Genomic DNA, 27753 nt, shown 5'->3' with positions numbered 1-27753 from the left:
GTGTCTCGCCCGCACGGCAGAGCCTGGCAAGCTCCCCGTGACGTATTCGATATGCCAGACACAGTAACAACAAAGTCTCCAATGGAGACGTTACTGGGCCCGCTCGAGCAAATCGATGAACAACGGGAAGACAGTGATAGTGACAGTGAGTACCCATCCCTCCACCAGTGCCCATTATCCACCACCAATGATCCCAGTATCCCTCCCACACCCCCCCCCCCCCATCCCTCCACCCAACCCCGCCTCTGTGGCAGGGCGGTCACGGTCACGGTCACGGTCACATTCCTCCCGTTGTTCATCGATTTGCTTGAGCGGGCCCAGTAACGTCTCCATTGGAGACTTTGTTGTTACTGTGTTTGGCATATCGAATACATCACGGGGAGCTTGCCAGGCTCTGCCGTGCGGGCAAGATACTCTCGGTAGCTTGCCGGGCATTCCCGAGAGGGGTGGAGGAATTGAACCCAGGTTGGCCATGTTGGTCACTTGTAAGGCAAATGCCCTACCCGCTCTCTCTCCTTTTGGGTGCTGTGGTTTGCAAAAGAGGCATTGAGTGGCAATCTTTATACCCCACACAGCAGAGATGTCCTTCTCTGTTCCTTCTTGGTATCCACCCCCCAGGACCCAAAACACTATTTCCAAAATATACATGTGAGCTTTTTTAAAAAAAAATTCTTTTTTTTTTCTCCTTTGGGTCATACCCAGCGATGCTCAGGGGTTCCTCCTGGCTTTGCACTCAGGAGTTACTCCTGGTGGTGCTCGGGGGACTATATGGGATGTTGGGAATCAAACCCGGGTTGGCTGCATGTAAGGCAAACTCCCTCCCCGCTGTACTATAGCTCTGGCCCCCACACATGTGCTCTTATGCTCACTGCAGCACTATTTGCCATTGCCAAGGATCCCCATGACAAGTGCCCGAGGACAGAAGACTGGAGAAAGAAACTATGGTCTCTGCACACACCAGGGTACAGCAGGGCTACGAGACCTGATGGACCCACGCAACTTGCTGGGCTGGAACTGGAGCATGTCACACAATGTGAAGTTGGGGGTGGGGGCAGGGAAGGACTGAAATTTGTTTTCCAACAATCTTCAGGGAGTTATGGGGTCGCTGCACATGGCTTATAAAGCTAAGAGCTGGAGCAAGGCTGGTTCTGCAGGAGGGGCTGTCACCCCCTGAGCCCAGAAGCGGGATCCTGGGTCGTGAGACAGGGCTGTGCACATCCCAGACCAGGATGTACTGATGCACAGCACCGGGAGGGAGACACACATCTATGCAGTCCAAGCCAACAGGGGAGAAAAAGAGCGAGCTCTGGCACCAACTGATCCTTGTCCCAAGCTGCATTGTGGGGCCCCTCTGGTCTGAGGGAGCAGAGGGGATGCAGCTGTGGGGAGTCGGTGTAGACCGCAGTACTTGGGGTGGGAGTGGTGAGGGGAAAGCCTAAATCTCACTTCTGAAGGCAGCCAGGGAACATCAGTAAAAGACCAGGAGGAATTCAGGGCATGAATGGTGCTGCAATAAATCTGACCAACACCCTGGAATGCTTGAGTAGGTTAAACAACATGTACATACAGGGGCCAGAGTGACAGTACAGTGGGTAGGACACTTGCCATTGCTGGGTTCAATCCCTGGCATCCCGTACGGTCTCCTGAGAACCTCCCAGCAGAGACTCCTGAGTGCGGGCTGTGGTCCCAAAACACAAAAACAAAAAAGGGAAAAATATATGTGTACCACACAGCACACACACACACACACAGAATTTGAATTTGGGGAAATGCCCAGTGGTGCTCAGGGGTTACTCCCAGTTTGAGACCACGCAGGCAGAGCTGGGGCTCAAATCCAGTGCTTCCAGTGCCCATTCTAGCCTGTTGAAAATCTCTGTATTAGGAATCTGTATATCAGGATAGAGAAAAAACAAAGTTGAAAGGAGAGACCCCTATTGTTTTATTGTAGGAAACTACTGTTTCCCTGGGGAATGGGATCATGAGTGACAGTTCCTCTTTGGATGCTGGGGACTGAACCTAGGTCAGCGGGTGCCAGGCAGGCACCTTACCTGCCATCCTGCTGCTCTAGGCCCAATATTTAGCTTCTGATCTATGCTTTTCTAGGTAATCTTGGAGCATGAAAGCATAGTGCTTTCAGGAGGTGGCAATAGCCCCCTTGGGTTTCCTGGGATGATCCAGAGGGCGGATGTGGTCCAGTGTGTAATTTGAGGCGGGGAGGGGTGGTTTCTGGCTTGTTCTCTCAAAGAAGGTGGATTCCCTGGGGAGTACTGAGCAATTTTTACCACCCAGAGAAAAGCAGGCCAGAGGCCAAGGAAGGGTGGGACCCTTTTGTGTTAGCTGTATGAGTGACAAGAGCCCTTTCTCTGCGATAAAAGATCTTCCCAAGTTTCTGGTTAACGACTTTGCTTTTGAGTCTTCAAGGATCGCCGCCGAGTCCCGCTGGCCCAGGGGACAGACAGAGTGAAGTCTGGGGCTTCATTCTGTAGCTGGGAAAAGTGCTCCCGAGAGAGCAGTAAGGGACAAGCCTCATGAGGGGGACAGGAGCTGCCAGCAGACTCACCCTCTACCCTCACCCCTAAAACCCCCAGGAGAAGCCACTCAGCTGTAGGTTAGAGGCCAGTTACAGACCCCCCAGGCCCCTGGCCCGCCTGCCCTGTAGAAGCCCGTGTGAGATGGTCCCCAGCCCTGGGAGCAGGGCACGGCCCGGCCCATCCTGGAAACCGCCCACCTGGTCCATCTTCTCTCCCTTCACCTTTGCCTCGATCTCAGCCTGAGGACACAGGTGGACAGGCCTGCAGTGGCCTGTGTGGACCAAGAGTAACAACCACAGTGGGAGGTCACTGCCATGTGGCTCTCTGGAGACCCTTGGGGGACCCACGCCTGTTGCCACAGGCTGCTCTGAGGGGGTGCACAGTAAGTGAGAGAGCACCCCTCCACTCTCGTCCCTTGTGGGCACATAGCACCTCCCGGGGGAAGCACCGAAGGAGCCTGCAGGGCCCCAGAATGGATGGTGGGGGGCAGGGCAGGTCCGTGGTGAGGAGGTGCTGGGCTGCGCACGTGACTCAGAAAGCTCTGCATTTTCCCCCAAGAACCGTAAGCTGCGTCATTAATCTCATAATTTGATGCACGGGCGGGCCCGCCAAGCTGCTTCGGGAGAACATGGTGCCTGTAGGACAGACCCAGTTGCCAGACACATAAAAACAGGTCCAGAGAGCAGGTCGATGGTTTGGGGGCCAGAGGGAAGCCCGGGGAAATCGAGTGAAACTGGTCCCTGACAGTTTCATGATTGAAACCCCCAAGCTGGAAAATCTTCCCAGCTCGAAACCTACTCTGAGCACCCCCACCCCTGTCATAACATGCCCCTACAGACACACCCAGCTGTCCTTTAGACACACCCCCACCCTCCGGCATCCTCTCTGGACCCAACATGTGTACCCAGAACTCCCCGTCAGCCAGTTCTCTCCTTCCCTCCTGTTCTAAGTGTTAATGGTCCACTTGTTTGGTTCAGGTAGATTACATTTGCATATGCAAATCATGCCTAAGTACGCTGTACTATTAATGTTATCACTAATTACATAATAATAGTTACCAATTTCCACACGGATCAAACTTACAGTTTTGCAGCTATTAGGGAAATTGTGCTTTGTAATTAAGATAATCCTCATTTCCAGATGCTAATTAACTATATAATAATTAGTCTCATTCACTAATGCAAATGAAGAATTTTCATCTTTATTGATAAAGGAATCCCTGCTTATCGGTTAAGAAGAGATAACCCCAGAAAACACTCTGAGAAATCCTTTCTCCACACCCCCATCCCCCCCCCACAAACACTGCCCCCCCTCGAAAAGGTTAAAAGGTGAATTCATTCTTATCAGTCTCATTTGAGAATGCAAATTAGGTCTGATTAATCAAGCCAAAGATAAATGTGTGTGTCTTCATTTTAGGACGGAACGCATAGCTGAAGGAGTTCATCTTCCCCCTTAAAAACATGGGCAGGAAGCACAGGAGAGCGGGGAGGCTGTTTGCCTTGCATGCGGGTTTGATCCCCAGCATCCCAGATGATCCCCAAGCACTGGCCAGGGTGTTCCCTGAGCACAGAGCCAGGAGTAAGCCCCGAGCACTACTAGGTGTGGCCCCCCAAACAAACAAGCAAACAAAATACTCAAAGAAACGAGGTTCATAACCCGAACCTGTCTCAAACCTGCAATCTTAGAAAATCATGTGACCTGTGTATATGCGTGCATGTGTGCGTGCGTGCGTGCGTGCGTGTGTGTGTGTGTGTGTGTGATGTGTGTATCTCTGTGTTTGTATGCATCTCTGTCTCACTCATTCTCTACCCTGCTCCCAGCCCCATGGAAGGAGTTGGAAGTCTCTGTGTCTAAACGGTGTAGGCCACGACGGGAATGAGTGAAGAGAGTTTTGTGAGTAAACACGAGGGGAAAGAGAAAGCCACATTTGCTTGGATTATTAAGTTTTCTGCGCTCCAAACAGAATACAAACTGGCACCTCCCATCATGACTAATGAGGGCTGCCTGGGCTAGAACAGAAGGGCTGACAGCCAGCGAGGCCTCCTTGGCAGCCCCGGCCCGGGCCGCGCCGCATTCATCATCCGCTAAACCAATCCACCAAGTCCGCACCACCATTTGTCATTAATTATGCTAATCAGCACACCATTACTCTCCGATGACACTGGAGCTGCTATTAGCTAGTTACGGCTTTTCAAAAGCACAACTTATTGTGCATGCAAGGGCTGTGCACGCATTAGCCTACAGGGAAGAAATGTCCAATTATGAAAAGAAGAAATTTGCTATTATCTTTTTATAACAAACCAATTTAGTAATTAGGAAAGTCTCTGAACTCATGGGCTCGCTCCCCCATCCCTCCCCTAAAATAATGGAAGCCCCCACCCTGAAACTTTTGAATATTTCTCTGGAAGAAAGGGAGCTGCCGACACGTATTTTTTTTTTCCTTTGGGCGATGACAACACGTCTGGGAGTGGGGGCCGGGGAGCATCGGGTTCCTGGGGGCCGGGACAGGCTCCCCCCTTTCCTCCAAAGAGCCGGAGTTGGTGCTTTCCCTGCAGTGCTTCAGTCACTGTGAGCGTCCTGTCGCCACTCATGGGCCAGGGGAGGCCCACGGAGGCTGCCTGGGCCCGAGCCAGACTGCACGCACCTCCCCCGGCACAGAGCTGCTTACATGCTCACTGACAGTGCTCGTTGGCCCGCCCGGGCTCCAGAGACTTTGTGCTGGGCCATGAGGACCAAGGAGCGCAGTCCTGGGCATGGCTTCAGGGGAGGGAAACCCCGCCCTTGGGCAGGCCAGGAACGGAGCCCTTTGGACACTGCAGCCAGGCAGAGTCTGGGGGACCCTGTTCCACAACTGCGGGCTCGGTGGCAAGACTGGCCTGACCCCCGGAGCATGAGCCGGGCTAAGCTGCGGGTCCCAGTCCAAGTTGGCATGAATGCCAAGCTGTGTGTGCAGGCCTGGAGTGGGTCTAAACTACCACTAGTTTTAGAAGCTTGGTCTGTATTAAGAGCTCATTAATATCATCAGAGTAAATGGGCCTATTAAAACATCTTTAAGCAATATCTGAACATAAATCTCCCTAAACTATATTTAATGACTGTACTTAAGATACATTATATGCAAGTCTTAATGAGACATTCGATAGCATTTTGAAGATTAAAATTAGAGAACCCATATAAAGTCTGTCCACTTAATGTAGCCCTAAGCTATGCTGATGAAAGCATTACTACCAAATTATTACTGCATTAGAACAAATATTTTTAATCATGTCTGATTTATGCATTCTTTTTCACATAATTTTCATCTTCACCAAAAAAAATACACTTTGAGTTGAGGAAAGTGAGTCTGTGAAACTTCTTCAGTTTTTGGGGTTACTACTGGAGGTCAAGGGAACCCAGAATTGAGTTGATGCTGCTGACAGACAGTGCTTGGGGCTCTTCATTCCATTCCACTGTGTGGAAATGGTCACCCCAGCACCCCCATTCCAGGCTGTCGAGACTATTCCCACTTGCAACCCTTCCACTCCCTACAACACTGATGAGCGCTGCCAGAAACCGCCAGCCCCACCTCTAATAAATTTTTGGTGACGGTGTGTTTGTTCAGAAACCTTTCGCCATTTGCCAATTTTTTTTTATGATCTTCCCAACCCCGCACTTCTGTTGGGTGACCCCCAACAGCGCCGTGCCCCCCCCACCGCTGAGCAGCCCCGCTCCACACAGTCAGATACAGCAAACTCTCCTTCTGACCAGGAAAGAGGTCACGCGAAATGAAACCAAGACGGTTCTGATGGCCTGAACCCGGCATGGGGCATAGGTTCTGCATACTGGGGACACTGGCCATGGCCCCATCTGGGGACCTACTGGAATCTCATCTCTGGGGCCAGGTGGAGAGCTTGATGTCCTCTGCTACCTTGCCCCTGGCAGACAGACAGTTGCTCTCTGAGTTCTTTTTTTTTTTCCGCTTTTTTTTTTGGGGGGGGTGTTACATCCAGCAATGCACAGGGGTTACTCCTGGCTATGCACTCAGGAATTACTTCTGGCGGTGCTCGGGAGACCCTATGGGAAGCTGAGATTCGAACGCCCTACCTGCTGTGCTATGGGTCCAACCCCACTCTCTGGATTCTGAGCTCGGGTCCTGCTCACCTGCTGGAGAGGCAGCTCTGAAGCCCCGAGTCTGCCCAGCTCCCTCTGAAGAACCGTGAGTGTTGCAGGGAGAAGCCAATGGTGGGAAAATAATAATAATAAAATTATAACAATAATAATAAACCGGGTTCAATTCTTCCGTCCCTCTCGGAGAGCCTGGCGAGCTACCAAGAGTATCCCGCCTGCACGGCAGAGCCTGGCAAGCTACCATGGTTTATTCGATATGCCCAAAACAGTAACAAGTCTCACAATGGAGACGTTACTGATGCCCACTTGAGCAAATGGATAAACAACGGGACTGACAGTGCTACAGTGCGGTGATTATTAAGCTTCGAGTCGCTTTAGGGCTGGTGTTCAGGAGGTGTGGTCTGGGCAGGCTCCCGCTGGGGGCACACAAAAGCAGAGAGTGACGCTGCCAACAAGAACAGATCTTGGTTTCAGGGGTGGCTTGATGAGCAAGTAGACTCCTGGGCAGAGACCCCCGTGCTGCTGGACAGGATGATGATGGGAACCTCGGGTTAGGTGTAGGATGCAGAAGAGATTCGTGCCAAAGTCAAGTCAAGGAAATGGCTGGGTGGGAGCCCACCCCAGGAGAGTCTCCTTTGCTCTGAGGGTCTCCAATGAGACAGGGTCAGAGACGGGAGAAACTGTGGACAAGCTGCTACAGTCTGTTTCCTAGTTTGAGTTCTGGGCCATAACTAGCGCTGTGTTCACAGATCACTCCTGGCGCCATTGTTTTCGGGGCCAGGGACAGACCCCAGGCCAGCTGTGTGCAGGGCCAGTGCCCCACCGGCTGAGCCATCTCTGCGGCCCCGCAATGCATTTTTCAGGTGTTCCTTTTGGGAACGTCATTATTAAAACATTTCTTTGGATTGTTTTGATCACTGTTACATTATTACTAGATAAAAATACATGCTGAGGGATTTTTATTTAAACAAAAGAGAGAAAAAGGAAAGAAAGGAAGAAAGTGGGAGGGGAAGCTTGATTCCCCCAGGGGTAAGGAAATCAATGCTTTATACAGTTCTGAGATCACCTCCAGTCTGGTCAATATGGAGACGGGGGCTGAGGGTGTGTGTGTGGGTGTGTGACTGAGCTGTGTGCATTTGTGTGCATGTGTGTATGTGTATGTGTGTGTGTGTGGTGGTGGGGTGTGATCATACTTAACGAACTCATATCTCTGGCAGCTACAAAAATCCTAGATACAACTTAGCACACAGAAAAACAAGTCTAACTTTCCTGATACATGTTTTAAGATTTCTAGATGAATCTGTTAGATTTAAGCTATGGCATTTGTACTTCAGTTGGATGCCAAAGAAGAGTTACAAACGTGATCCTTTTTTGAACATTTAAAATGAACAATTTTTTCTTTTTGTGGTGCCAAGGATTGAACCCAGGGCCTCACGTATGCGAGGCACGTGCCCTATGGCTAAGTCACCCCTTGGCCCTAAATAAAATTTCTGGTGCAACAGAAACATCCACTCACTACCCCCACCTCCTTGAGGCCTCCTTCTTTCTCAGCCCCGGCTCTTGGGAGGGAGTGCTCGCTCCCCAAGGAGAGAAATGGCATCACCCCTAGCACCGAGAAGACAGTTCCACAACCCCCCTTAGGGGTGACACTGCCTCGGGACTGGGTGAGCATCCTGGGAGACACACCTGGTCAGGGTCAAGGCCCGACATCAGCCGAGAGGCTGGCAAAGATCAATGCTTTGGAAAACATCAGATGCAAAGTATCACAGAAGCGTCTTGGGTTGGTGTTTCTTCTTCTTTTTCTCTTTTTGATATTTTACACCCAGCATAAGCACCTTTTATAAATGCTATTCAATTATGAGAGACTTCTGGGATTATGAGGATCAAGACGAGTCAACCAGTGACACCTCTTAATAGAATGAGATGATCTAGCTACCTTTTCCCCTCCCCCTTCAGAGAAGAAAGTAGCATAATTTGAACAGTCTGGTCATTAGCAGGAGACCCCTCCTCCAGTGTGTAAAATCTGTAACAACCAGCTTCTTTCCATTTTTTTTCCTCCCAGATACTCACTCCCCAAAAGGAACCACTTCGTCGTACAATTTTGCATTTTTAACGGCATGAATTAAGCATTCTTCATAAATAACAGCGATGTTCTATACACGGGGGCTCCTTTTTATTAAGGACACAGTAATGAACAATGAGCAATGCGTTCTATTATTCTTTGTCAAATCACAAAATGCTACATTAGAATAACCGTGCTGGTCAATGTAATATAGTAGATTAAATTCAACTTCGGTGGAAAAACCACTGTAAAACAGCATGATAAGAAGGCTATAAAAAATTTAATTTTACTCCAAACTCCATCACAAAAAAAAATGGTGTGAAAAGTAATTTTGCATAATCAGTACACGCCATCTGGAACAATTAACCGATTTCTATAGAACTATGAGGATCAGTCATATCTGCTTATTAAAGATCAGAAATTATACAAGTAATAAATCCTTGAAAAAACTAAGCATACTCCCGCCTGTCAACGCTATTTTAACTTCAAATACTGAAGAACGCCTGATAAGGCTGAAAAGAAGAGATTAATATATGCAAATTACATCCAGCATTTAAAATCCCCACAACTGTCTCCGGTTTTCTGTCCCTTACTGCTGCCTTTATGTTTTATTCATACACCAACTCACCTGTCACTTCATAAGCTATAATATTATGGGGGTATTATTAAACAGCATAAAGCCGTGCTTTAATTGGAAAGCTTCATTGCATTTTCCAATTATTTGGAGTAAATTAAAAGCAGATGTACATAGTTTAATAAGGAGTCTAATATCAGTTCCGGGAAATCAAAATTCATTGTCATTACTATGCCGTGATAGTTTTGCAAACTGTACTCAATTTCAGAGGTTTTCAAAAGAAAATCTGTCTATGCAATCTGTTAATTGTCATTCGGTTAATAACTGTTTAAATATCCAAACTACACAGCAGCTTCCTATTAAAAAAAATTAAACTACCGGGTTTATGCAAGCAAACAAACCCTACCATGGGCCAGCGTCTCTCCCCCCAACCCCCCCACTGGACTTCTCACTTGCCTTTCACCTTAAAACAATGGGGGCTAGGGCTCCCCTCCCTGCCCAGAGGATGGGGCAGGGGTGGGGTTGAGGGGGCAAAGAGGCCCAGTTCTCAGGGGCACCCGAGGCAGCCAGGCTTGGAGGTTTAAAGGGCAGGAACCAGGCTATAAATTGTGTTTTCAGAGCCCTGCACTGCTCAGCAAAAAAAGAAGAAGAAGAAGAAGAAGAAGAAGAAAAAGCTCCCAAAGTTTTAATTGGTCTGCCTACGATAAATCCTTCTAATGAGGGGCTGAGCGTGATTCAGGACACCCACCTGGAAAAAAAACAACAATCAGAGATAGCCAACGATGCTCTGAGCAGCTTGAGTCTGAAATACTGGACCCCCGAGAGGGCTGCTTCCCTGCGGGTCAGTGACGGGGGGGAAGGTGGTGCTCCCGGGTTGGGCAGGGCTGGCCCCACTGGGACTCCCAGCCCCGAGAGGGGACGGGAACAGGCAGACTCCTCACAGAGGGACTCAGCGCACATGAATGGGGGGCGGGGGGGGGGGGGGAGGAGCGTGCCCAAACGGGAAGTCACGGGGACGTGCAAATGAGCACACGTAACCTTTTCATCTTCACACACAGGAACGGGCTTTTGCAAACCCCAGGTGTGTAAATTATACTAGGACAAGCCGTAATTGACTTCTAAACCCCGCCCATGGCGAGGGCTACAATTAACCTGTTTCTAGGGGAACCCGGGCTGGCTCCTAACTTGTAGGCATTTCTCCCTTGTCCAATTAAAGCCCATTGCCAGGTGACAAGGGACTGGCACAGAACTCTCTCCGGTGCCTGGCCTGTGCTGCAGGTGTGCCATGGCTAATGCCCTATGCCCCCCTCACCCTGGACTGCACAGGCCAGGGCCTGAGAGAACCTTCTGGCAAAGTACCCAGGACCGATGCAGAAACGATGCTGCAAAGAGAAAGGCAATTCTTGTGCGGTGATCCAAAAAATAGCATCTCCCTTTACCCCCCCACCCCACCCCACAAATTACCTGTTTTAATAAAGTACACATACTGTGCCAACTGAACCATTTAATTATCTGCAAAAATGATGAATCAAAACAATAGTTTGCAAAAATAAATGACTAACCTCTGATTAAAACGTCTGTCCTCATTAAACACAAATAAAAGGTACAATATCTTTAAAAAAAATAGCATGGCTTGAAGGAGAGTCTCAGGCCCAAGAGAGGGGCCTGGGGTCCTCACTAGGACAGTGGTCCCCACCAGTCTCAAACCAAGGAAGATGCTGGCGGGGCTGCCGGCGTGTCCTGTGGTGCTGAGTGGGTCTCGGGGCCTGGGGGCTGCTGGAGGCTTCAGGCTGTGCTCATGGGGTGACACTCCCTGCAGCTAAGCTTTCCTGGCTCATGGTCAGGTAAGGGTTCTGGGATGAGCAAAGACTTTCTCCTTGCTGCAATCCATCACCCCGCGGAGGAGCCTGGGATGGGTGGGATCAGCAAAGCGAGGCCTGGACGGAACCGTGGGAGGGTCAGGCCTGGCCATGGTCAATATTACCAGAGCTGGGAGGGCAGAGGAGGAACCCCCGCCGCCCCCCACTCGATGTTGAATATTTGGACTTGGAAAAGGTTTCACCCCAGGGCAAGTCAGCATCGGAAGCAACGACAGATCTGAAGTATGACGGGTAGTTCTTATGGCCCCGAAGCCCCCCAGCACTGAGCTGCCTCCAGCAGGGCCCTGCTGAACCAGCTGTCTGCCACGCTCCTCTCCTCTCAGACTGGCCCCTTGATTCCTGTGGTGCCCCCCTCCCCGCCCCCGCCCCGAGTGCCTGAGTCTGCATGCCTGCCAGCCCTGCTAGCTCCCTCCCCTGCAGTCTCCCAAGCCCAGCAGGGGAAGTCTCCGCCCCCACAGGGTCCCCAGGGCTGGAAGGGGCGGGCGCAGACTCCTGTTTCAACAGGTATCACCCAGAGCCACTGGGGCTGGGCCCTGGGCTGCCCACAAACTCAGCGGTGGCCGTGCCACGGTCTGACCCTCTCAGCACCAACGAAGCCCTCGAATCCCAGCAGAGACGCGAGTGGCGACCCATGCCATCCCAGGCCACTGCCTTCTCCGGAAGCCTGCGAGGGCAGAGCAGCCCTGTCCGGGGTCGGAGGCCAGGGGCTCGGGGGCAGGGGCCCATGCCAGAGTGCAGCTAGCATGTGGTGGGTGCAGGGGATGCTGGACAGGAGGGTGGGGCACTGGTCAGCGTGTCCCCGCCTGGGAGGCAGGTGCAGGCCTGAGACGCTTCCTGGACCCCTTATGTGAGCCCTGAGGAGTGCCCGGCTCGTGGGTCACGCTCACTTCTGCGTGAGGACCCCCGTTCCCCGGCCACCCACGTGGGGAGCTCCAGTGAACCACGTCTGAGCCACTGTCAGGGGCACGTGTGAGGGGATGTGTGTCAAATGCCTGCATGGCAACCTGGGCCGGGGGCTGGGGCTGAGGCAAGGGATAGGAGCTAGCACAGACTCTGCACGCGGGGGGCAGCTGCTAGCCCTAGCACCACCAGGACTGACTCCCATGTACCAAGCACTGCTGGGGGTAGTCCGCAAACCCAACCCACCCACCCAACCGGGCTGGAGCCCCAAGGGCCTTAGGCCATGGGCCGCCTGGGGCCCCTCGGTGAGCATGAATGACGGGAGCGGCTTCTCGGACACCAACCCCAAATGCCTGACAAGGGTGGTCTGGGGACCCGGCATGATGGCAGGACCCTACCCGGGGCCCACGTGCCACAGAGAATAGTGGCCTCAGGATGGCGTAGTGGCCTCACCGGGTGTAGCAAGGCCAGGCCTTTTCTCATGCAGTCACTGGGAGGTTTCTGTGCTTCCCCCCTACCCCCCACTGTTGGGGTCCGGGCAGTGCCAGGAGGGGCACAGATGAGGGCCATGGCAGCACGTGAGACTCGCATGTTTGGCGCCGTGGTGCTCCCTGGGTTCGCTTTCGGCAGGGGCTGGGGCTTGTACCATGCATGTTCGCTGGGGCTCGCACTGGTATGCTTGGGTGGGGGGGGTAGTTTCATATTTCCCCGTCTTGGTGCTTGCTGGGGTTCGAACCCCTTTTGTGGTGCTTGCAGACACCTGCCGGCGACCCGAGACGGACAGACAGAGGCTGGAGTGTGGGGGTGTGGGGGACTGCAGGAGGGGTCCGAGCCAAGCACTCCTGCATTATGTCCACTCTTCACTCGGGGACTCAGCCCTGGGGGCGGGAGCAGACGAGCCAACGCTGACCACTTACGGATGCTTAACTAGAAATCTTGTTTTCTTCTTAAGTTTTTGTAGCATGCCCGGTGATGCTCAGGGGTTACACCTGGCTCTGCATTCAGGAATTCCTCCTGGCCACGCTTGGGGGCCCGTATGGGATGCCGGGAGTTGAATCCCGGTGAAGGCTGTGTGCACAAAGCAAGTGCCCAACCCGCTGTACTATCCCTCTGGCCCCAACCACACAATTTGTGTGTGTGTGTGTGTGTGTGTGCGCGTGCGCGCGCGCACGTATGTGATGTGCTCCGCCTCCCCTCCCCCACCCGTATTCATTTATGGGACCTCCAAAGGGTCATGACCTGCAGCCCAGGAAGGGAACTTGTCCCTCTGGCCAGCCTGCGGCAGTCCCCACAGCCGGGCTGGGTGCAACTCTCTGCAGGGAGGAGGTAGGGGGAGGGACAGGATGGCAGGAGGGAGGCTGGGTCTGGGCTGGCCATGCCCAGGAGCTGGCATCTGAGGAGGTCCAGCCTGGGGATGAAGCTGAGGAGCTGGGGTGCAGAAGGGGGCAGCTGCCCTTCAAGCCTGAGCTGGGGTGGCCAAGAGGAGGCCAGGACAGGGGAACACCCAGGGGACCCAGATGAGGGAGCCAGTACTGGGTGGGGGTGTGGAGAGGGTAGAGTCGGGGTGGGGGGCACTGCTGGGAGGGGAAATCGGAGGGACACAGAATGCTCCCCGAATCATTCCTGGTTGCAAAGGCTCTGGGAAGGGGGAGTTACTTGCTATTACACTAGCACATCTCAGACACTTTCCACCGCCCCTCTCAGCCCCATTTTGCAGATAAGGAAACTGAGGCACAGCACCGCGCCCCGACCACTTGCTCATCCTGCCCAGCAGCAGCTTCTGGAGCGTCCCCTGCTCTCAGAGACACTGTCAGCCAAGCCCCGTGGACCCCTGCCACAGACCTCCCCCACACCCTGAGAGGGCCTGGCTCCCGGGTCTCTGCTGCTTTCTGCTTCCATGGGGCCAGCAGAGTGGCCGCCCCCTGAGGGGTAGGGAGGGGGATGCGGGGGCTGGACCTGCACAGGGCTGAGTCTGACCGTCCACCGCCCAGATGTATCATGGGGGCGGGGGGCTGGGTGCGGGAGTGCTCAACCATGCTACCTGTCCCTGTGCCCCCGGAGACTTGAGGTCCCCGGCAGCTGGGTGCAATTGCAAACACAGCCAGTGACAGGATCCTGCCAACCCCCCAGGCTTGGTGTCAGGCCCCCTGGTCGATACTCCCACGGATGAAGGGAGTATCGCAGTGCACAGGAAAAGCTTCCTCTAGGGCCTCACGCAGGACGCTTCACCCGCCCTAGTGTCCCGGGAAGGTTCAGGGGGCATAAGTGACTACCCTCCATTTTCACCGTATCACTGTATCATTGTCATCCTGTTGTTCATCGATTTACTTGAGCGGGCACCAGTAATGTCTCCATTTGTCCCGGCCCTGGGATTTTAGCAGCCTCTCCTAACTCGTCTCCCCCAACGCTGCCGCATTGGAGGCTCCTTCAGGCCAGGGGAATGAGACCCATTATTGATACTGTTTTTGGCAAATCGAATACACCACGGGGAGCTTGCCAGGCTCGGCCGTGACCCTCCATTTTAATATGACGGTAGCTCCCTGAATGTGTTTAAATGAAAGACGCCGCCTAAATCCCATCCCCCCTCCCACACACACCCAGCCCCCAGTCTGTTACTGCCAGCAAACAGAGGCAGAAGAAGAAAGGAAGGGGCCGGAGCAATATTACAGTAGCAGGAAGAATGTCTGCCTCGCACGCGGTTGACCTGGGTTCGAACCCTGGATCCCATATGGTCCCTGAACACTGTCTGGAGTGATTCCTGAGTGCAGAGCCAGGAGGAACCCCTGAGCATTGCCGGGTGTGTTCCTCCCCCTCACCCCTCAAAAAGACAAGTGAAAAGCGAGTGTGACGGGTGTGCCGGGCTGGAGCACAGGCTAAGGCAAAGGTGCCGGGTTCCACCTTTGAGGGGGCTCTCATGGTGCCAAGGGGGGGGCATATTTCTGCCTAAAAGAGCGAGCAGAGGGAAGATGGGAGCAAGGCATGTGCGTGCTGGCCAGGACGGCCATGGGGGAGCCCCGGGAGATGCTGGCTGTCCCCCTGCCAGCATACTGGGGCTCCTGGCCCTTGGGGAGATTCACAGCCCTGGGCCCCTGCTAAGGGAGGCTGCACTTTCACAAAGCCTCGTTCCTGGGCACCAGAGGGAGGGCCAGGGTCTGATGGAGCTTTTCAGGACCCTGCCTTGGCCCTTCTCCCCGGCCCTGGACTGCGCCCCTCTCTGCTGGAAGGGCCCCCTTGGCAGAGGCCGCCGAAGCTCTGCCAGGCTTAAGAGGCAGTGAGAGGAGGAAGGCGCGGGGGGAGGGGGCGCCCCGTAAGAGCCCTGAAGGGCCTGTCACCTAATAATGCTTTTATTCCTCACTGTGGTGAGACAGGAAAGTCTGATCTTTCTCCTTCCTGCTGAGCACACGTGTGGCATGTGTGTGTGTGTGTGTGTGTGTGTGTGTATGTGTGTGTGTGTGTCCAGGGAAGTTAAGAAAGCCAGGATCAAAGGCAGACCTGTCTCCCAGGCCAGCACTTTTCCTTCCCAAGACCAAACCCCCCACCCCCCCCCGGCCCACCCCGGCTCGCCCCGGTCCTGCATTTGTCAGCTTCCAAGAAAGGAGGCCTGGGTGGGCCGCCACAGAAAACAGGAACCAGCCAGCCAGCAGTGAGTGACGGGACGTGCCAGAGTGGCTCTGCTCTGGGGGGGTGGAGAGCCAGGGGGGCCCGGTGGGAGTCGGCCTGGGCTCGGGGAGGCTTTGGAGGCAAAGACAGGGCGGGGCTCTGGCTCTGGAGAGGATGGGGCTGGCGCTGGTCCTGCCAGCCAGTCCCCAGGGAGAATTCTGGATCCAGCTTCGGGCCCCGGGCCTGCTAGCCAGCGCATGGCCACATAGGTTCAGAAGTCAGCCCTAGTGTGGGCACGGCCCAGGGGACCTGCTCACAGTGCTGTCAGTGCCCTGCCCAGGCAGCCATTTCCGGTGGCCGGGACACACAGACACACTGGCCTGTCAGCCCTCAGGCGACCCACATGACTGGCCACAGTCAGCCGAACGGGTGAACAATCTCCCTCCTCTCATCACCACTCACTCCACTCTCCACAATTCAATAAGGGACATGGGGCAGCCACTGCGGGGCCTCACCACTTTTCCAGTGGAAAAGCCAGAGGGAGCAGTCCCAGTTGGGAGGGAATCAGGAAGGCTTCCTGCAGGAGGTGGTTGGGGAACAGCTCTTCAAAGATGCACCAGGAGGGGCTGGAGTGATAGCCCAGCGGGTAGGGTATTTGCCTTGCATGCAGTCGACCCGGGTTCGATTCCCAGCATCCCATATGGTCCTCTGAGCACCGCCAGGGGTGATTCCTGAGTGCAGAGCCAGGAGTAACCCCTGAGCATCACCAGGTGTGACTCGCAACAACAACAACAAAAAGATGCACCAGGAGAGAGAAAGCAACTGAGAGGAAGAGAAGGATGGCAACCTGGGCTACAGGAGGAGGCAGATGGCCAGCTGGGCGGCACACGTGTTAGGGGAGGGGCACAAGGCACAACCCCCAGGAGGGTAGGCAAACCTGACAGCTCTGAGGAGCGAGGGCCAGGTCACTTGGACGGGAGGGGTTGGTTCTGGACGAACGTGTCCTAAAGTGGGTGAGCGTGCATGCACATCTGCAAGTGTGTGCACGTGTTCACACGTGTATGTGTGCATGTGTATATGTGTGTACATATGCATGTGCATGTTTGTGTGTACATATAAGCTCATGTTTGTGTGTACATATAAGCTCATGTTTGTGTGTACATATAAGCTCATGTACGCATATGAGCTTATATGTGTGCACACGTGCGTGCATGTGTGCACACGTGTACATGCATGTGTGGCGACATGTATGTGCATGTGCACACACGTGTGCGTGTGTGCATGTGTGCAAACACGTGTATGTGACCACATACGCATGTATGTGCGTACGGATGAGTGCATGTGCACGTGTGTGTGAGCGCTTGTGTGTGTGTGTGTGTGTGTGTACATGGTGTTTGCATGCGTGCATGTGTGTGAGTGGTGGGTCGGGGAAGGATGTTACCAACCAGCAGGCCTGAGTCTGGGATCTGTGCCTTGGGAAGATGGGCCTCCTGCCTATGCGACTGGGGGCCGAGTGTCAGGCCAGGGAGGACGCCCAGTCACTGCAAGAGGACGCTGGGGCCCTGTCCTGGCCAGCGGTGAGGGCAGCGAGAGTCGCCAGTGCCACTGTGGGAGCACTCAGAGCTGAGCCAGGGATGATCAGCTCGGGCAGCCCGACAGGGGGTCTGGGGGCCAGACCCGCAAAACCGCGGAGCAGCTTCCTGCAGAGCAGAACCCTTCCAGGCGGCGAGGGCGCCCGCGCACCCCTTGTGTCTGCCTGCACGCGCCGTTCATTAACTCCGCTGCCACGGCTGCCGAGGCCCGTGTCTGAAGCACATCCAATTAGCCGGGCCTCCACGAGTATTTGCACTCTTAAATCTTTTTTTTTCTTTTTCCTTTTTTTTTTTTTTTTGCATTTCGAAAGGGTTAAAGCTTATTATTAGCATATAATTTACAGTCCTTTCTCCCAGGAAAGGAATAATGCACAGTAAATGCCACATTCATTTTAATAATACATGTTACAGTCTGTGCCCAACATCTGCACAAAGGTAAGGGAGACAGATTTTTTTGACATGTCCCACTCTGCCATCTAAACACAGGCTTTTTGTTTCTTAAGTGACGGAAGGTTTAATCAAGAAAGCGGGCAATTCATCAATCGCAACGAGGCGGCGTGCGCGCGCCTGACAGCGCACACATGGCTGTGCACACAGCAAGCCCGGCCACCTGTCAGCCGCACCTTCTCCATCAGGACATACGAAGGCGCCCGGCGATCAATTCCCCATCCGCTCCCATTCATCCCTTCCTCTCCTCGTTCTGCTGCTCTTTGTACTCCATTTCGTTGTCAGTCAGGGCGAGGAGGGACGGGGAGACACGGGAAGCCGTGGCCGTGAGGGGTGATGCTAAAAATTCACAGGCCTTTCATCTCCCGCTGCCTCCAGCACTGCTGTTAGCAGTGTTCCATCCCATTCAGGGATTTGCACCCCCACCCCCCAAACACACACATAACTCTGCAACTACTGGTCCCCCCAGAAGCTCCCCATCATCTCTCCAGCCAGCAGGGGAGGGCCGAGGGAGGGGGCAGAGGTGCCGCAGCAGGGGGCCAAGTACAAGGTGGGTGGCATGCAAGCCACAGGAGGTCCACGGGGCGGCTGGGCGGGGGTTGGGGGGAGGCAGCCATGGGAAAACGGCACCTGCTGTGGAGGGCAGGCGTGCCCCTCGCTTGCAGCTGGTCACACCATCGCCACCACCCGAGTGACAGGCGCCGGGGTCCGCGGGTGAGCCCAGGCATCCAGGCACGCACGCCTGCACACAATCCTGGGAGGCCCGACTGCAGGTACCTCCCCCCCCCCCCCCCCCCCCCTTACCGCCAGAGCTTCTGCAGGGAAGAACCCTGCTGCTCTCAGCCTGGGCTCGGGCAGCCCAACGGGCAGGACTTCAAGGTCATTAACAGCCGAGTCTAGTTTTCATTTTCCAGGTGAGAGCCGACCCTCCCTCCCCCCATCGAGAGATAAAAGTAATGTCATCACCACAAAGGAATATCTGCTATAATTGGTGGGCCATGCGGGATGGAGGTTTTCCGAAACTCGCATTGTAAAATGCACAGGGTGCTGGTGTTTTTTTTTTTCTTTCCCCCCCCCCCAATAAGATTGACGAGCTGGTGGCAGGAATTTTATCCAATTGGATGAAATATATAAATCATGAACTTCATAATACTGATAATTAAATGTCCATCTTCCAATTGAAATGAGGACTAGATTAAAACTGCATGGAGCAGGCTGATACTCGGAAATCATTCATTATTTTTAATTGCTCCGTGCGCGCCCGGTCTGATGTCAGGGCGGCATGGTGGGGCCCACAGCCCTGCGACCCAGATAACGCCGTCCTGGGCCGGATGATGTGCACCCCCTCCTCCCGGACTGGACCGCATATCCCAGTGGCCAGTGGCCAGCATTGAGAAGGGGGCTGGGCTTAGGAGAAGGAGCAGCTGGAGGACCTTCCCAGTCCTCAGGAACCGGGAAAATAGCACACAGGCCCAAGGTAGGCTGAAGGACCCCCTGCACCCCCCACGTCTGGTGTGGGGGGATGGCTCAGACTTGGATGTCTGGGGGAGCAGCCAGGAGGGACCTCCCCATCCCCACACTCTCTAGAGCAAGAATGTGGCAGGGATTTCGATGGTTGGCTGGGGCTGGTGGCCAGGCAAGGGGCTAGGAAGGCTCCGACCCTGGGCTGAAGAGGAAGGAGGCCTTGCCCACCCCCCGCAGCCACATTAGGGGGCTTCCCTGTGTTTCTGCGGTGTGGCCCACCGGCTCCCTGGGGAACAGGGTGCCTGCAGTTCTCGGTTTCATTCCGTGCCAGTTTTTTTTTTTTGTTTTTGTTTGGGGCCACACCTGGCAATGCACAGGGGTTCCTCCTGGATCTGCACTCAGGAATGACTCCTGGTGGTGCTCGGGGTACCCTGCAGGATGCCAGGGACCGAACCCAGATTGGCCATGTGCAAGGCGAGCACCCACCCCGCTGGGCTCTGGCTCCGGTGCCAGCTTTGTGTGAGTGTGCGGGTGTAGTCAATTCCTCTCCACCCTAGCAGGGAGAGAAACTTGTTTCTTTGGTTAAAAAGCCCACAGTTGGAGCTGGAAATTGGTTTCTTGCCACTGGGACCAAAAATGAAGCCCGGCTCAGCCTGGATTCCACATCTGTGGCCACCCTTTCCCGGAGAGCTATCCTCGGTGAGGCCCGGCCTTCCTGTTGGCCCAGGTCTGTCTGCGGGCCCAGGGTGTCATTCATCCCGACACCCCAAGGCCTGCAGTCCTGGGGCCACAGAACCTTTGGGAAGCTTCTCACTGAAGCTCCGGGCGGAGTTCCTGTCTCCCGGCCTTCTCTGAGAGGGCGGATCCCTCAGGTGGCTCCCTGGAGAACAGCGGGCTATCCCCCCTCTGTCCCTGAGACAGTGGACAGCATCCTGGCCCTGAGCCACACAGACAATGAAGGCATGGCCGGGGGGCGGTTGCGGGGGCGGGGGGAGGGGCTGGAAGAGAGTTCAGAGACCCAGAGGCACCTCCAGGGACGCCCTCATCCCCGAGGAGGCTGAGGCCTGCAACCACCCTCAGAGAGGACTCAGGGGCAGTTCCCCGCCTCTGGGTCTGCAGGGAAGCAGAAGCTGTGGACACTGCAGGTTCTGAGGGTGCGGAGGGTGGGGGTTGTGGGGGGGTCTGCATTGCGGTGTACAGGGACAAGCATGGCTGGTGCAAAGGAGACATCACATCAGCCCAGGATCACTGAAATCCCACCTCCGTGTCGCTTCCTGCTGCAAGAAACTCAGGGTTTCCTGTAAAATGTTTCTGTGGTTCAAATCTACGCTGACCGCCGTCCCGGCCCACCAGGCTGCAGGAGAACCACCCTGAGGCCCAAGGTGCAACCCTACATCATGGGTGGAGGTTGGGGTGCAGTGGGGGGATGGGGCGGACAGCAAGAGCTGGGTCAGTGGCTTCTGGGGTCTAGGGAGGGAAGACCACCATATCCCCATACAGGGGTGGCGAGGGCAGCGGAGGGAAGTGCCTCGTGGGTGGTGGGGGAGGTGGGGAGTGTTCAGGGCGACCGCAGGCCACAGGTCAGGAAGCCTGCCCCGGGACACAGCACAGCGAGACGCTGCAGACAAGTGGAAGGCCGTGGCTTTTAGGGTCCCCTCCCCCCAGTAATGCTGGGGGTGGTGCCGGACCCAACCCTCAAGTCCTCTCTGGGCCCCGCTGTCCTGACTGGATGACGCAGATTGCAAATATGTCTACTAACCCCCGGGAATCCTCAGCTTCCGGCGCCCGCCAGGTGGGGGCCATGCCACTGAGCAGATGTCCCCCCACCCTGCTGCCCTGCCTGGAGGCAGGGAGACTGGCCCTACCCGCTCCTTCGGGAGGTTTTACGCTTTCATTTTCTGGGCCAGGGCCTTGAAACCGGGCCGTGTCAGCGGCAGGCCGTGCTCGGGCGCGAGCTCCTCAGAGGGCATCGGGGCCATCTAGGTGTGCAAATCTCCGCAGCTTCTTTCCAGAAGAATACACCAGAAGGTGGAGTGTCATGTGATCCTTGGCTTGGGGCACCCGGGGGCAGCAGGGACCCGGGAGCCTCACGACGGCACAGAAGTTCCCCCCCACCTGCTTCTGAAGAGGGCAAAGCCAGTGCAGACCATGGACAGGAAGAGCCTGGCCTCCAGGGTCAATGTCTACCTGCCTCCATCCCACAGGCCCTGTGGGTAACCCTGTGTGCTGGGGTTGGGCCCACCACTGCAATGAAAGGCCGGGAGAAGGGCCATCACCAGGAGCCCCCGGGGAACTTTCCATCACATCCCATTAGGGGCCACGTTCACACGCACCCGGGCTGCTTCCCAAATCCTCACCACCACTCAGGAGAAGGCTCCGCCACAGATGGGGACCATGGCGAGGACACGGGGGAGGTGTGCCTGCGAGCCACGACAAGGGCGCCTCTTGGCCCACGGGAACCTGTTGCACAGGAGGTGCAGTGGCTGGCTGCAAAGGCTGTGGGCACAGGTGAGTGTGGCATCTGGCACCGGGCCAGGGGCACAGTGGGCCTTCGCCCGTTAAGAACAATGCCTCGGGATCCGAGCTTCCAAGACTCAGACCGAGGTGGGCTGCCGAGTGCCAAGCTCTGCCAGGCACTGGGAAGTGGGGGTCTCTGCCCCGCCTGGCATGGGCGGGCTTCCCGGCCACAGCGTGGGTGCGAGTGCTGAGCTTGCAGGCCTGCCCGAGCCAGCGGGCACTGCAGGGTGCAGCCTGCGGCCTCACGGTCAGGCAGCCTCGGGGCCACTGCCTCCGCCCCTCTGCCAGGAAGATGCAATCCAGTTCTGCGGCGCACATGCGGGGGGCAGCGGGGCGGGGGGTTCGGAACGGCCTCCCCTGGGCCCCTGAGGCTGTTACCTCAGCACTGCTCCACTGACAGCCCGAATGAACCCAGACAATGCCGCAGGAAGGTTCCCCGTGCCAGGCCGCGGGAGTCACACCTTCCCACGGAAGCAGCCGCAGCCACAGCTGGTGAAGCCACGGGGGGTGGCTGGGGTATGCAGGCGTGCCCAGGTGAAGCGGAGTGGGGGTGGCGGGAGGGCCTGGCTGGCACGGTGCAGAGTGGGGTTACCCTGCTGGGTCCCCCAGACCGGCTGGCACCAGTCAGTCACTGAGCGCTGGGGGTGGCTGCCACTCACACAAACCCAGTGACCCGGGTTAACACTGGTTAGCGCCCCCAGCCCCATCCTCCCTTGCTGACCCGGCCTCAGGACCGTGGAGCAGTGTCCGCCCCGCCCCGAGAGCAGAGTGTGACCCCGCCCCCCCCCCTCCCCCCACACACACCCTCCCTTCAGAAGCAGAGCAGCGGCCCTTGTTTCGGCTTCCAAACCTATTAGGGAGTGATCATAACAAGAAAAACTAATAGTGACACGAATTATCCCATTGTTCCATTTCATCTACTTAGTAACACGAAGTTGCAATTTTCAGAGAGAGAGAGAGAGAGAGAGACAGAGAGAGAGAGAGAGAACGACAAAGATCACCTTTTAAATAACGGGTTCATTATGGTACATGAGTGGGTGCCATGTCCCTGCGTTCCCAGTGTCACTCAGCATTAGGGACGTGCGCGGCTAAGGGACACCGATTTGCCACTTCCCCTTAGGGACAAACACCCGAACTGGGGGCTGGGGGGCCAGGTCTGTGGGTTTCCCTGGCACTGAACGAATCTCAATTCCATGCAATGCATGGAACTGTGGATGCTTCCCCGGCCCCCGGGTGACGAGTGAGGAGAGTGTCCACCCCCCGGCTCTGGGGACGTGAGGGGCTGTGGGGAGGGACAGCTTGCCCTGCACCAGGCCCCGCAAACCACAGGAACCGGCGAGGGGGGGACGGCACGGCCATGCCACCTACCTGATATCGCGTAGAGGTTAGAGTGCTGGTACTCGTAGTCCGCCCGCGTGCTGTTCCGGCCTCGGAAGGTGGCGGGGAGCGTGAGCGAGATGTGCCTGGATGGAGATGAGGAGGGAGAGGTTACCGGGGGTCCCAGACCACCCCCGGGACTCAAGGCACTGCTCGTGAGCAGCACAAGTCGGATGGGTGGTGCCACTAGCCTCGAGGCCTCCTGGAGGGCTGAGAGGGTCGCTGGCCGCCCATCCTACCCCTGCTTTAACCAGCCAAGAGGGAGGGAGAGGGGGCGGCCGAGTCTCTGGGATGTCCAGGGAGCATGAACCTCAGTGCCCCCCGCTCCAGATGCACCAATGCGAGCCAAGGCGCTGACATGGGTCACGGCTCAGGGGGTTCTGCCCACAAGCTCGGCGACCATCTGCACCCAGCTGAGGGCCACCACCCTGAGCACTGTGGGTGCCAGACGTGTTCAGAAACCCATGGAACAGCACGCAGTGCCGAATGGTGGGGTTCCCACAGCCCCCCAGGTCCCCGTGGAACTCTACGGTAAGAGTGGCTCAGGGGGAAGCGCTGGGGGAGGGCCCGGCAGCCCCCGGAACGGTGCAGGAGTCGCTGATGGAAACCCCCGGGACGGAGTGGGGACCAAGTGTAACCTGCTCGGGGGTGGCACAGTGGCAAAGAGGGGCACGGGGAGGGGGGGATTTAAAAAGAGGGAGAACAGCCCAGGCCCTGGAGGCCTGGGGGAAAGAGCAGCAAGCGTGAGGGGCAGCTGCAGGCTGCTCGGAAATGTCCCGGTGGCTGGTTCTGGCCACACTCAGCCGTGGGAGTTCATGGCCCCAGGAAGCTCAGGGTCCTCACGAGCAGCGTTCCGCGGCCCACACGGACAGCTGCGAGCTGGCGCCTGCCAGGAGGGGAGGTGTCAGGGGCACGGAGCTGCAGAGAGGGCACAGTGAGGGCGGGGTGGGGAGGTGTGAGTCTGGGCCATGGTGCAGCCAGGGGTCTTTCTTGGTTAGCAGACCCCAGCACAGAGACGGGCGCCCACGTCCACGCATGGCCACTTCTCCGGGCTTGCTGGTCAGCGACTCTCACCACGGACAGACACCAAGGGGAAGAAATGCCAGAGCAAAGTGGAAGAGGAAGGAGGAGCATGACCTCAGCTGGTGGGGCGGGGGCTCTGAGTGGCCTCTCCCCGGAGGAGGTCAGGGGGCACTGGGAGGTCTGGGTCTCATCAATGAGGCGAGAGGGTCCCAAGCTACATGGCCCCCAGGGCCCTCAGGGAACTTGTGAGCAGCGCGGGCTCCTGGTGTGTGTGTGTGTCGGGGGGGGGGGGAGGGGGTGCTGCCATGTGACTCTGACCCTGCTGACAGGTCCGGGAACCCAGAAGGGTGGGGAGTGGCCACGGATGGGGTCCCCAGCCGTGATTCCTCTGTCCCGACAGCTGCCCTGCTTGGAACTCCTCTTCCCTTCCTCCCTCCAGCTCCTAACCCCTAGACCTCATCCTCACGGCACATCAGGGTGGCGTCCCCCATGCGCAGTGGTGGAGGTGGGGGCATCCCGAGTGACACAGGTGGGGGGAACCAGGATCAAGCCCCCACCCAGAACTTTAAGAAGGTGAGAGCGGAGGTTCAGGGCTGACTCAGGCTGCATAGACTGCCCCCCAACCCCATGAAGGGCTTCTGGGGGTACCATTAGGCCTCAGGGCTGCTACACCCGAATGGCCCCCAAACAAGGTGCAGCGATGGGGAAACGAGACCCGGGTCTGGGCCAACTGCCCCCTACAAGTGTGGGCAGAGGTGGGTGTCTGGTGAGAGACCATACAGGGTGATGGGGCCCTCCCCTGGCAGAGCTCACCCTGCAGCAGGGGGCAGGGGAAGGTGCTGTGGAATCAGAGGCTCACCACACGGGAGACAGGCTGAGGCATGGGGCATTCTGGAAGGCTTCCTGGAGGAGAAGGCAGCAGCGGCAGCGGTTAAGTGAGGGTGGGCAGGGCCAGAGGACTGGGGCAGGGAGGAGAAGCCTCGCCGGCCTCAGACCCGGGGCCACGGGGCAGTAGAGCACTTAACCCTGCAGCATTTCTAGATGGAAAGGTGACAAGATCCAACTTATAATTTCTCAGAGACTGCCTGCTGGTGGGAGAGTGACAAAACCAACCAGGAGGAGGCCAGAATCCCCCCGGGGAGCCCCTGGAGCATGCTAGGCCACAACTGTCCAGGTGCTGCACCCTTGGACCCGCAGAGGGTGAGGCCTCTTGGGCCCTGCAGCTCTGGCTGCCAGAAAAGTCCCTCCAGCCCCTTTGTAAGAAGAACCTGGTGCTCCAAGGTGCTCAGGGCTCACCCTGCAGTGCTTGGGGACGGCAGAGGTGGGATTCAGCCTGTACAGCTGGGGCCCAGGCCCTGGGAGCCGCCTCTGGGCCCTTTGAAGGCCATTGTTGCCACTGGGGTCCAGGCCCAATTCTCTCACTCTGCCCTGGGTCACTTCCTCCAGTCCCCCTCCCTGATTTCCCTGCTCCAAGGTGTGCATATGCCACCCACAGGGGAGAGAGGAAGCCTGAGGGGTCTGCCCCGTGGCCCAGTTCTCCACCCGATTCCTTCTCCTCAGTGCTCTCTCCCTAGGACTACCCCCCCCCCACCCCCCGTTCCGGACCTTCTCTCCAAATTCCTCTTCAGCTCCACTGAGCAACCCAACCTTGGCAGAACTCTTCCTGAGCCTGCGGAGGCAGAACCCAGGTCCAGAAGGCTGGGTCCACTGTTCCCTGGCCTGGGGGCTGGGGCAGGAGTCCCCACAGTGGGAGGGCCAGCGGCAGTTGGGTCCTGCGTGGTGGGCTGCAGGGAGCGGGCAGTGGCCAGCGGGAAACCACACTAAAGAAAAGGTTGCTCCCGCCTTCTGGTTCCCGATCCTGAGTCCTGATTTCCCAATCCCAATTCCACATCCCAATTTCTGATTCTAATGCCAGGGCCTGATTCCCAGTCCCCGGTCCCAATCCCCAACCCTAATTCCTGGTGCGATTCCTGGTCCTAACTTCCAACCCTGATTCTCGATTCCTGACGGCTGGCCCTGATTCCCCATTCCTGATCCCAGCCCCGCACGACAGATGCCGCGCAGGTGCCTAAGTCGAGCTGCAGGCCTGACTCTCACGCAAGACGCTCTGCAGGATCTAACGGGTGGAATCAAGTGAGCCCAGACTCCAGCTATGGGTTCTGACCTAAGTGTGGAGGGCGCCCAGAGAGGAAAGGGCTCAGACCACCACGGTGGGGACGGGGCGGCGGGGTGGGGTAGAGCTCCCAAGGAGATGCAGATTCTCAAGCTCTGGGTGAACCTGTGCCCAGAGCCACTTCATTCTCAGGAGGGAAGGAGCAGTAAGCAGGGATGAGGGAGCAGGGAGGAGAGAGCAGGGAGTAGGGAGGAGGGAGCAGGAAGCAGGGGGGAGGATGCAGGGAGCAGTGAGCAGGGAGCAGGGAGGAGGGAGCAGGAAGCAGGGAGGAGGGTGCAGAGAGTAGGGAGGAAGAAGCAGGGAGGAGGGTGATGGGAGGAAGGAGGGAGGAGGAAGCAGGGAGGAGAGTGCAAGGAGGAAAGAGGAGGGAGCAGGGAGGAGGGTGCAGAGAGGAGGGAGGAAGAAGCAGGGAGGAGGGTGATGGGAGGAAGGAGGGAGGAGGAAGCAGGGAGGAGAGTGCAAGGAAGAGAGAGGAGGGAGCGGGGAGGAGGGTGCAGAGAGGAGGGAGGAAGAAGCAGGGAGGAGGGAGCATGGAGGAGGGAGGAAGGAGAGACCGGGAAGGAGGGAGAAGGGAGGAGGGAGCAGAGGGGAGGAAGGAGGAAGCAGGGAGCAGGGAGCAGGAGCGGCGAGCGGCAGGCACAGAGGCCTGGTTGCGCTCAGTTAATGAGGCAGATCAGCTGTGGCTGAGTGGAGAAGTCACACCTGCTGCAGGAGAAGCCCCCGGGCACCCATGTCACACAGCAGCGGAGGAGAGTGACAGGGTAGGTTCTGGTTCCTGGGAGTGTGGGGGATCCCTCCCCCTGAACGGCAGGCACAGGCTGGGTCCTTCACAGACGTCACCTTGCCGTGTCCTCGCGGCGACTCTTGGGACTGGCGGAATTACCCGTCTGACGGAGCGGGAAACGCGGCCCTCTGAGAAGAGGTGGCACCGGCAGAGCGGCAGGCCAGGCCCCAAGCAGCCTGTCCCCGACTGTCTCGGCCCTTGGGCAACCCTACAGCCACTCAGCTAGGATGCAGGGTCCAGCCTGAAGGCCCCTCGGCCCCTGACATCCAGGGCCAAGGGGAGGAGCAGTACAGGGCTGGCCCCGGGCCAGGGAGGGCACCGTGGTCCCAGCACCCGCCTGTAGTTTGGCCACATCTGGCGAGGCTCAGGGGTCGCTCCTGGAGGGGCTGGGGGGACCACATGGCACGCCCCGGATCAAGGCAAGCATCCTACCTGCTGTCCTGTCTCTCCGGGCCCCAGGGGCCATCCCATCTGTAGGGAGAGTCCACAGAACTGACAGCACGAGAGCTGCCTTGGCGGGTGACAAGATGCAAAGAACATTCCAGAAGCGCTTCCCTCAGGAGGCAGAGGACCTTGCCGGCGTTAGATGACAAGACTGGGTGGCTGCACCTGAGGCCCCCAGCAGCGAGGAAGAAGTACGGGGGAAGAAGGAAGAGGACACGCGCAGATCAGAGGCGCTCCCAGAAGGAGGAAAAAGCCAAATGGTCGAAGAGAAGAAGCAC

The 27753-nt window shown here is 56.8% G+C and overlaps 1 protein-coding gene across 3 annotated transcripts in view; it reads right to left on the bottom strand.

Moving 5' to 3' along the window:
• Positions 1–27753, bottom strand: part of LOC130042729 (multivesicular body subunit 12B) — a 139429-nt gene that overhangs the window by 38218 nt on the left and 73458 nt on the right. For all 3 annotated transcript variants that reach the window (XM_056134909.1, XM_056134912.1, XM_056134911.1), the window contains one exon: positions 23043–23137. In XM_056134909.1, the coding sequence (XP_055990884.1) occupies positions 23043–23137 (95 nt within the window). The remainder of the gene's footprint in view (positions 1–23042; positions 23138–27753) is intronic.

The sequence above is a fragment of the Sorex fumeus genome, unplaced genomic scaffold, assembly GCF_029834395.1.
Source record: "Sorex fumeus unplaced genomic scaffold, SorFum_2.1 ptg000109l, whole genome shotgun sequence".
NCBI lineage: Eukaryota > Metazoa > Chordata > Mammalia > Eulipotyphla > Soricidae > Sorex > Sorex fumeus.
The sequence above is the reverse complement of the archived record's forward strand: the minus strand, read 5'-3'. Positions and strand labels throughout refer to the sequence as shown.